This window comes from Xiphophorus maculatus, chromosome 8 (genome assembly GCF_002775205.1).
Source record: "Xiphophorus maculatus strain JP 163 A chromosome 8, X_maculatus-5.0-male, whole genome shotgun sequence".
Classification (NCBI taxonomy): domain Eukaryota; kingdom Metazoa; phylum Chordata; class Actinopteri; order Cyprinodontiformes; family Poeciliidae; genus Xiphophorus; species Xiphophorus maculatus.
This window is the reverse complement of record NC_036450.1, coordinates 17,414,852-17,424,233: the sequence shown is the minus strand read 5'-3', so window position 1 is coordinate 17,424,233 and position 9,382 is coordinate 17,414,852. Positions and strand designations below refer to the sequence as shown.

Genomic DNA, 9,382 nt, shown 5'->3' with positions numbered 1-9,382 from the left:
CTCCCCTGTGGTAAACCAAGACAATTTGCCTGGCTGTAATTATACCCATTATGACCGAAGAAAAGGCTGCCGTCTTTATGCTGCAAGATCCTGGCTTTCTCTGCAAACCAAAAATAGGCACGTCTCCTTGGGGGGGAGAGTGGGAGGGGGGCACCACATGGTGCCTGCTTGGCGCTACCTTAGTAACTTTTGGTCGCTCTGAGTATGAACAAATATTGTAAAACGCACCATGAGCATCTGAATGATGTGCTGTAAATCACTTTTTATCCTTTTTCCTCTTTCCTCTTGCAGAGAGCTATAAAGATAGTTTGGTCTCCAAGTACAGTATATTAGGTCTATGCAGAAAATCTATCCTTGACTCTCTTTTCCATACTTTTACATAAATGTGTAAATCGAAGAGTGTTTTTTAAGAGCTCTTCCCATCTCTGTGTGATGAAAAAAGAAAGATGGGCCGTTCAAAATGGAAGATACTTGTTTTTTCTGGGAACAAAAGTACCCTGCTCTTAGACATAGACATCGCTCACGCAAAAGTAAACAATGTCGAGGTGCATTTTGTTTCCAAGGAAACACCAACACTGCTTTGGAGGGCACGGGAGGAGATGTGGAGACAGATTCCTTCAGGGATCTTTGCATCCGATTATTGTCTGTCGCATGAGACTTCCTCAAAGCTTATTGTGTTCAATCTCTGGAAAAACACTCCTCAACAGATTTTCATGGGCGGGCACTGACGCAAATGCACACATGTGCATGCTTGCCGAACACTTTTAATGAAGGGGAATAGAAGTTACTGGAAACATGCATAGTGTGGTATAGACTGGCCAAGCCAAGGTCTGCCTACTTAAAAGTGAAGCAAGTGCACATGGAGAGCACTTGTTGCAATACTGCTGTTGGTTTTCCACTACTGATTCACTTTACTTCTTTTTTTAAAAGGAGAGGCCTCTTCATGCACATGCAGGCACTTATTCAGTGAATGAATACTCAAATGTTTGTTGCGTTTGCCATGGACTGTCCAATATTATTTGTGAACAAGGAGCCACGAATATTCATATTAATACAGCATCTTAAATAAATCCCTCTATCTGTGAGTAATCTACTTTTAGGCAGACTAACTGGTGGCTCTCTATCGGGATGGCCCAGGAAATCACTCCCCCTCCCGTTTTCAGTTCTACTTAGTTGCAATAATGTTACATAATATGGCCATCTGCTCTTGACATTGATTTAAAAGTCTCACTATGTCTGCCCTGTGAGTGTTAGCAAACATTTGAACACAAGCGGCTTTATTGATGCCCTTAATAGCATGTTTTTGCTATCCAGAGCAATGATATACAAATACACGTTGCCCCCCTACTTGGATTTTGTTTCAATTTTTCACACATTTTGAAATGTTTCTTAATGTCAACATTTTTCAAACATTTTTTCAAAGAGTGAGAGGTGAGTCGATTATATGTAAGTATATACATATGTGTGTGTGTGAAACATAAACAGAGAGAGAAAGAGAGATAGGGAGAGAAAGATTTGGTATTATACTCCGTGTAAATGAAACCAGCGTTCTGTGTCTGCGTTCATAGTGACATCTAGCGGCTGCTTGCAGAACTGATTTGAGCGAAACTCAAACTGTACAGTTGAATCTGGATGTTTATCATGACATTTCACACCATTCCACCCAAGGATAGGTCGGAACAACTATATCTTTAAAATCCCCAAAAGGTTTTAACGTGCAAAAAAAATCAAGGGGTATGAATACTTTTAAAATCACTGCAAAAGTGGCAATTGCTTCAGTTAATCAAATGTTTCTTTGTTTTTTTATGGGAGATAATACATTTTTTAATCCTTTAGACACATGCCAAATATTATTCACTTTGGATCTGGGCACCTAAATATATTTGTATTTAATGAGAAATAAAAGATAAATGTAGAAAAAGGACAAAACACAAAAAATAGGACAACAGAGTATATCCATTATTAGAACTTGTTGGGTCAATTTGTCTCTATAATTAGCTTAAAATTGGATATTTAGACATTCTATTATAATTTAAAACCACCCTTGTAATGATATCCTTAGCTGTGAGGTCAAAACATAAAGTTTGAAAGTTGTTACTGATGCGAAGACTGGTATAGAACCATCTTCGCTCCGCTGGAGTTGAAATGCCTTACAAGTGTGAACTGACTGTCGGAGATTCACGCAATATTTGCGTTTTTGCAAGTCCCATGTCTTGGACAAGCCAGTTGGTGGCGGTACTGCTCCGTTACGTTGTTTGTCAACCACCATTTACAAAAATTAGTAGAAGAAGAAGGTCTTGTACAAGCATGGCTGCGTCCAAAAGAAAACGTGGAGGAGATGGAACCTCGGACAAAAAGGGGAAGAAGGGTAAATTTGTTAGAGATAAAGGCGAAACTCCGCCTGAAACTGAGCAGGAGACAAAAAATGAAGTTACTGTCCCAGCTCCGGTTTCTATGGTAAGTGATTAGCCTTATTATTAGCCATTTAGCTAGCACCAGCGCTCATGTAGAATCAATTTTTAGTTGTTAAAGAAGGTGATTAATGGTATTATAGAAGACATCAGCGTTTAATAAACCACTACAAACATATAACAACAAGTGAATCTATGGACAGAAGGTCTTTAGTTAAACGAAGTTGTGAAAAATAACTGAAATACCAAAAACAAGCTATTAAAGATGCGTTTTTTAGATTTCTTCATTCGCCATGATTTTTGGCAGTGAATAAAATCGTTATCAATGACATGTTATATTAATTTGGCAATAGGATTACATTGGGAAACTTTTATATGAATGCACAAATCGTCAGCTGCTTTCACGATTTAAACTTCTCCACAATGGAAAGACACTGAATTTTAACATTGTTCAGGCCAAAATCTGTGAGTTTAATCCTTTATAAAAATGCCCCAGATGGTTTCCATAAAAGATCTTTGACGGTGATTAGATGTGTTATTGATGGAATAAAAACTTACTTTATTGCATTGCATGCAGCCATTTGCATTACTACCGTCGTAGGGGCTCATTTTTCAAAGACAACAGTTAGTTTGCATATTTACAATGAAAATGATGATCAAATGAAATAACTCTCTAATGATGGAAAGTCTAAGCTTGAAATGAGCCTACCAGAATTAAAGTTTGTCTTTGGTTGCCTCTAATTGCTAGTAGTTTTGGTCTTTATGATTTTTGTGTTGTGTGATAACCTTGAAAATGTAGATAAAATCTCAGAAATCACTGTTACTGAATTTAAACAACCATTTTTCCTAAACAGGGCAAATGGACCAACAAGGAAAGAGTTCTTATCTTCTCTTCAAGAGGAATCAACTTCAGAACCAGACACCTGATGCAAGACTTGAGGACCATGATGCCTCACTCAAAAGCAGGTCAGTGTTGAGGCATTCAGAGTTGTCTAATGATGGTAACGCCTGAATGTATGATGAGCCAAGATTTACTTCCACAATGTTCTGTACCAGATACCAAAATGGACAGGAAGGACAAGCTGTTTGTTGTTAATGAGGTAAGTCTGTGAAGAGCAGAATTCCTCTCATCTCACAGCATAGCCTGATGTCTGTGTGCTTTCCAGGTGTGTGAAATCAAAAATTGCAACAAGTGCCTCTTTTTCGAGGCAAAGAAGAAGCAGGACCTCTACATGTGGTGAGGGTTTCTGTCTAACGTTTAAGCTTGATTATTACTGGAAACCAAATATATTTTACACTGAATCATTCTGTTTTCTTTTTGTAGGATCTCCAACTGCCCGCATGGACCTTCTGCAAAGTTTCTGGTTCAGAACAGTAGGTTGTTTCTCTCCTTCAGCTCTTAGATGCGAAGGATATGTGTGATGTTGCAGATACTTGATAAATGTTATTGCTTCCCTCCCAGTTCATACGTTGGCTGAGCTCAAAATGACAGGAAACTGCCTGAAAGGATCAAGACCACTGCTCTCGTTTGATCCAGTGAGTGTCACACAGGGAAAACTTGCTGATTTGCCCAATGAAAATAAAAATGTATAACATTAACATGGAGATATTTTGCCTTTGTTTTGTGCTCCATGATCTGAATAATGAGCAGAGCTTTGATTGATGAAATCTGAAACCATCTCTTTGTTTCCTTTTAATAGAAATTTGACAAAGAGCCCCAGTATGCTTTACTGAAGGAACTCTTCATCCAGGTTTGTTTTTTGTTGTTAAAGCTTGAAAAGAAATTCCCCCAACAGTGAAAACGTCTAATACAGGGTGGAATTTAGTATGACTGAAAGGTAGAAAAAGAAAGAAAATGTATTTCCAGACTTAATTCTGTACATTGGTTTGCAATTTTTTCCATTTTATCCATCTGTCTGTTACTTTATTCCTTCCATCAGTCTGATAGTCTGTTCACCCATTTATCTAGTCGTCCGTCCATTCCTTAATTTCATTTATTCCATCCATCTATTTTTTAATTCATTATCTATTCATTTTTTCCCCCCAGTTTAATTCTGTATAGTTCTTAAGTCGATCAATCCTCTGTTGTTTTTGCAGGTTTTATATGTAAAGCAGACCAAGGCACAATATTTACTATATGTTTTGTTTTTTTCCCTTTAAAAGAAATTAGCTTTGAGAGAAAAAAAAATCATAAGTATGAAAAAGTCTTAAGATTTTGTCATGAAAAAATGTTTAGCAAGTGGAACCTAACCTACAGTACTAGATAATTGAAATGCTAAGCACTTAGCTTTTACCCAATGCATGTATTTTCAATGTTTGTTTTTGTTGTTTGGAGAATTCTTTTCAGTTCCAAAGAAATGACCTCTAAGTTTTCTTGTAGACATTTTCCACGCCTCACTATCATCCTAAGAGTCAGCCTTTTGTGGACCACGTCTACACTTTCTCCATCGCAGACAACAGAATATGGTTTAGAAACTACCAGGTGATCTTTCTTCATGTATCCTCACGTTTTACACTGTAAAAGCACATTTTTAGTAAACACTTTTACTCAAGGCAGAGTGTTTGTTTTTTTTTGGCTTTGATTTACATTTGTAGTAATTCATCTATTTTTCCACTTTCAGATAATTGAAGAGGACGCCTCTCTGGTGGAGATCGGCCCACGATTTGTTCTAAATCTCATAAAGATCTTCCAGGGAAGCTTTGGAGGGCCCACGCTGTATGAAAATCCCAACTTCCGATCTCCAAACTTGGTAAAAAAATCATATTTAATCAAGTTTCTTTCTTATTTTTACTGTCACATTTCATATTTTGTATTTTTTTTTTACTTTTCTCTTGTAATAATATTCATCATTGCTCAAGCGTGGAAGATAGACATTTCATCTAACTTTTGCTGCCACTGCAAAACTGGTTATTATTAGGGAGAGTAAATGTTCTCTGACTCTGTACCAGAGACACCACAGATTAGCCTGTATTTATTTTTTTCAGCATGATGGATGAAAAAACTTATCCCAAGAGGGGAAAAAATCCACCCTTTTGTATACAACCAATAAGCACCAACATGTCAAACTGATACTTTGTGGTTTGAAAGTTATTACAGCAGAACTACTCAGTAGCTAAATAATTTTTAGTGAGATCAGAAAGAAACAAAAAGTGTGGAAGCTCTGGATGCATGTGCGATATTCAGAGTGCTGCTTTTAAATAGGAAGTCTGTCTTCTTACGTTGCGCATACATTTTTTGGGACTGAAGTCCCAAAAACTGACTGTAGCTATTGTTGTAATCCTGCATTTTTTTCCCCCGTGTACCCACAGCACAGACGGGAGATCCGCCTGGCAGCCGCAGCCAAAGTGCGAGAGAAGCAGATGGTCAAAGAGATTCAGAAAATAAAGAGGAAAGATGCGAAGGAGGTGGTCGACAACGATGTGACGGCTGACGTCTTTGTTACACCAGATGAACGGAAACCTGTTCACATTCAGACGGAGCCACCTGCGCCAAAAGTAGTGAAGAAGAACAAACACAAAGCTTTCAAGAGGGAGCGGATGCAGCGGGGACGCAGATGATTTGCTTCAGCCACAATCCTAATTGTTTTCTCCTTTTTTTTCTTCTTGATGTGTTGTGTTCAGTGAAATGTGCAGAAACTAATTGGCCATATACAAATCTCTTATTTTACAACACAACTTAAGTATTTACAGTCCTTTTTAATAAAAAATACATGCTGTTATATAAACCAAGCTTGATATAAATTGTTTTGTATTAAAAAATATATAATTTTCCGGTGTACTTTGAATGTGTACTGCAAAAAAGTATGTTTTTCCTCAGTGTACTAATTTCACCTGGGGTCCATTTTGTGTCAGATGAGTCAAATATTTGCTGTACAAAGAATCATCATGAACAGATACTTGTGAATCCCTGCATAAATATTTCCATATTAACACATTAAACATAAATGGAATTTACTCAACCCAGAACTTTTGAGTTTGACTTTGGCAAAACTACATACAGATACATGACAGGACTGGGTGGGCAATGATCTTACATGTGTCAAAAAATAAATATGAACAAGTTAATTGTGCTAAAATATAAACATTGTTACTCAATTTAACAAATCAGCTGTTACTCCTCCTCTACCTCTTCATCTGGACAACAGAAATATTCCACAAAGCAGATCTGACCATCGTCATTCCTGACCAGGTACTGCAAAGAAAGAAGGCCCCTGCTGTCTGTCCTCACTGAGACTTTACAGGATATAGCCAAGGCTTTGGTGGACGGCTTTAGTAAGGACATCTTGTATCTGTCGCAGGAGGAAATCAGAAGTTGAAATAAGTCGTTGACAGATCCAGGGTGCAAATAATCAAACTATAAATGACCACATTTCATTTAGTTTCTAGTTTCGTAAGCGCCTGAATGAAATAAAATGGTTTAAGGTTGAATTTATGGAATCTAGTGACATCTGGTGGTAAAAACAATTAACTACCTCTTATGTAACTGTCGTAGGATAAAACTGAAGGGTGAACTGTGTACCTATGTTCAATAACTGCTTTAATTAAAATGATAAAAATGCAAAAATGTATTTTTAATTGTTGAACTTATGTAAACAAGTTTCACCAACTGCTTCAATTCTCTTCAAAAATATCCTTTTGGTCCAAATATTGAGCATTCCTTGGCCCTAGTTAAAATGATTACGCAGACCAGTATCCAATATTTTAAAAAGCAAAGGTGACTAACTGTTAGCTTAGTTTTTTATTAGATGACCTCTTGCTTTTCTGTGGTGAATGTGTGTTTGATGATGTCTGATGATTTCACTCACCTGTTGGTTTGTGTCGTGCTGCATTGAAAAAGCTCCATCATATCTGAATCCTTGGAGTAATCATAATGAGCATTTCCAGAGTTTCCAAATGTGGACAACCTGCAGAGTTGAAATGAAAAATAACACTTTTTAAAGGTAATAGGGTGTACAACGAGAAACGATATTGAGGTTATTGTGTAGGGGAATACACATAATACAGGGAACAACATTTTACTATTGTATAATTCCTGATAAATTAGTGATAGATTTTACATTGCATTGATTTATTTTCCTCAACAGCTGAAATGTGAATTATTGGAAAGTGTTTTTTTCATTTTTACTGCACTATCATAAACCATAGAACACTATAAAAACTTCAGACAGCCCACCTGAAGTACGGCTGGCTGGGGGACATGGTGATCTGCAGCACCTCGCTGGTCATGTCCAGTTCAGAAAAGGCTTCCTTTAGACTCTCTGACTGAAGAATGACCTTTGAAAAGAGGCAGAAACAAAAATTTACTCATATATATTCTATGACGAGTCAAGAAATGCTGTTTTTTGAAGAACAAAAACAAGATTGAACCTTGTTTGTGACATTGGAGCTGGAGAACTCAAAATCAATTGGCTCTTCTGGTTCTTGTGTGTTAATTTTGCAGACGGTCACTACACCACCCTCCTCCAGGAACAATGTCAGAGGATGACCATACCCCATGTAGCACATTCGCAGAGCCGTTGATGCTCCTGAAACATCATACAATGCATGAGGTAAATAAATAAAAAAAACGTGTAGCATTGGGGTCATACATTTAGTTTTGTTTCATTTTCCAGTCATGTTTCTTTTAGTTTTCACCTGCCGCTGTGCTTCCTCCAAAGATATTCAGGCAGTCGAGCAGAACAGTAAGATTAACTTGAAAAATAACCATATCTTCTTTTAATGTGAACTCTTGAAAGATATCTGCCTGAAAGAATTTAAAAAGAAAGAGTGAATATTTCAAATATAAACGCAGAAAAACGTGCTTTTCTAAGTGCTTGATAAAAAAAATGACCTGAATGAAGGCATTGGCTTGCATGCATTTGCAGTCCTCCACTGTGACCTTCAGGCCGTTTGCTGTTGCTGTGAAGACGGCGTGGTCCTTGCAGGTGATGGCTTTCAGGATATTGGAGAGATTGCGAGCGTTATCCAAGTTGGCTACCAGAACATACTGTTCATCTTGACTTTGAGATTGCGTGGACAGAGGCATTATGGGGCTGGAAAACAAACACAAACCCCCCCACAAAATAAATGTATATATTTGTCAACACTTGCACTAGGAATGTGACCACATGATCTCATATATTGTCAGCCTTTGTGATTAATTTTTGGTTATTTTAAGTTTTATGTTTCCTGGACATTTCCTTCCTGCGTAATTCTCCTCGATAAAAAACTGTAGTGGAAATGCACCAATTAGTTTTTTCTTTTAATTTCTGGTTTTCTTAGTCTAACCAGTTGATTTACATTTTTCAAACAAACAGAAAAATAGGCTGCAGATTCTTTGACATAAGCAATATTTTGAAACCCCACTGAAAATGAAGTAATTACAAGACTATATCCATTATTTATGCATCAGCGCTTATATCTCTAACAAACTAATAAACATTTATAGAGAAATATGGTGGAAGTTCATAGTTTTGAGGTCATAGTTTGTACTCGAGAAAGTGTAACCGTACAAATATGCTGCTTTAAAATATGTGCGAAAAGGCCACATATGAATGTTGGGATCTTAATAAAAACAAAAAAATGTTTAGCTTAATGAACAGGTGAATTAAATGTTACATATTACTGCAAAATGCAACATAAAATGCTAGTTATCAATGTTTATAATTTGCTGCAACAGATAAACATTATGGGTCGGCCTAGATTTTTGGAGGAAAGATGTATCATACCCAATGAAATTTTTATTTTCCCGTTTGCTAGCTAGTATACTTAGTCATTAAAAATATGTCACTGTTTAGCAATTCAAAAACAAAACACCGCTGCGACGTTAATTATTAGGCACTATATTATCCGAAATACAGTACGAAGTAAGAAGACAAGTACGTAGAACTTACAAGCAATCATCAGTCACTCACAAAGTTAGAAGTCAGCAGGAAAAAAAAAACAACAAATGTTTTGAAGAAATCCCAACGTGCCCGCTGGCAAGTAGTTTC

At 37.0% G+C, this 9,382-nt stretch overlaps 2 protein-coding genes across 2 annotated transcripts; one reads left to right on the top strand and one right to left on the bottom strand.

The window, feature by feature from the left end:
* Window positions 1-2,208: 2,208 nt before the first annotated feature.
* Window positions 2,209-6,365, top strand: brix1 (BRX1, biogenesis of ribosomes). Its single transcript, XM_005798626.3, has 10 exons — window positions 2,209-2,457; window positions 3,266-3,377; window positions 3,468-3,511; window positions 3,578-3,648; window positions 3,736-3,785; window positions 3,874-3,947; window positions 4,112-4,162; window positions 4,792-4,893; window positions 5,033-5,161; window positions 5,721-6,365. The coding sequence occupies exons 1-10, from the start codon at window positions 2,209-2,211 to the stop codon at window positions 5,967-5,969; spliced, it is 1,131 nt and encodes a 376-aa protein (XP_005798683.2). The 3' UTR covers window positions 5,970-6,365.
* rad1 (RAD1 checkpoint DNA exonuclease) lies at window positions 6,088-9,374 on the bottom strand. Its single transcript, XM_014468633.2, has 7 exons — window positions 9,284-9,374; window positions 8,242-8,443; window positions 8,046-8,154; window positions 7,779-7,936; window positions 7,585-7,685; window positions 7,217-7,315; window positions 6,088-6,700 (listed from the first exon to the last, which is right to left on the bottom strand). Exons 2-7 carry the CDS (start codon window positions 8,434-8,436, stop codon window positions 6,523-6,525), a joined length of 840 nt encoding a protein of 279 aa, XP_014324119.1. The 5' UTR covers window positions 8,437-8,443; window positions 9,284-9,374; the 3' UTR covers window positions 6,088-6,522.
* Between the last annotated feature and the right edge of the window lie 8 nt (window positions 9,375-9,382).

Coding starts and splice junctions, on each gene's coding strand:
- brix1 (XM_005798626.3), top strand. CDS start 2,209: ATGTCTTGGACAAGCCAGTTGGTGGCGGTACTGCTCCGTTACGTTGTT. Junction 3,786..3,873: donor AAAGTTTCTGGTTCAGAACA/GTAGGTTGTTTC, acceptor CTTCCCTCCCAG/TTCATACGTTGGCTGAGCTC. Junction 4,894..5,032: donor TATGGTTTAGAAACTACCAG/GTGATCTTTCTT, acceptor TTCCACTTTCAG/ATAATTGAAGAGGACGCCTC.
- rad1 (XM_014468633.2), bottom strand. CDS start 8,436: ATGCCTCTGTCCACGCAATCTCAAAGTCAAGATGAACAGTATGTTCTG. Junction 8,155..8,241: donor AAGCCAATGCCTTCATTCAG/GTCATTTTTTTT, acceptor AAATTCTTTCAG/GCAGATATCTTTCAAGAGTT. Junction 6,701..7,216: donor AGCACGACACAAACCAACAG/GTGAGTGAAATC, acceptor CTCCTGCGACAG/ATACAAGATGTCCTTACTAA.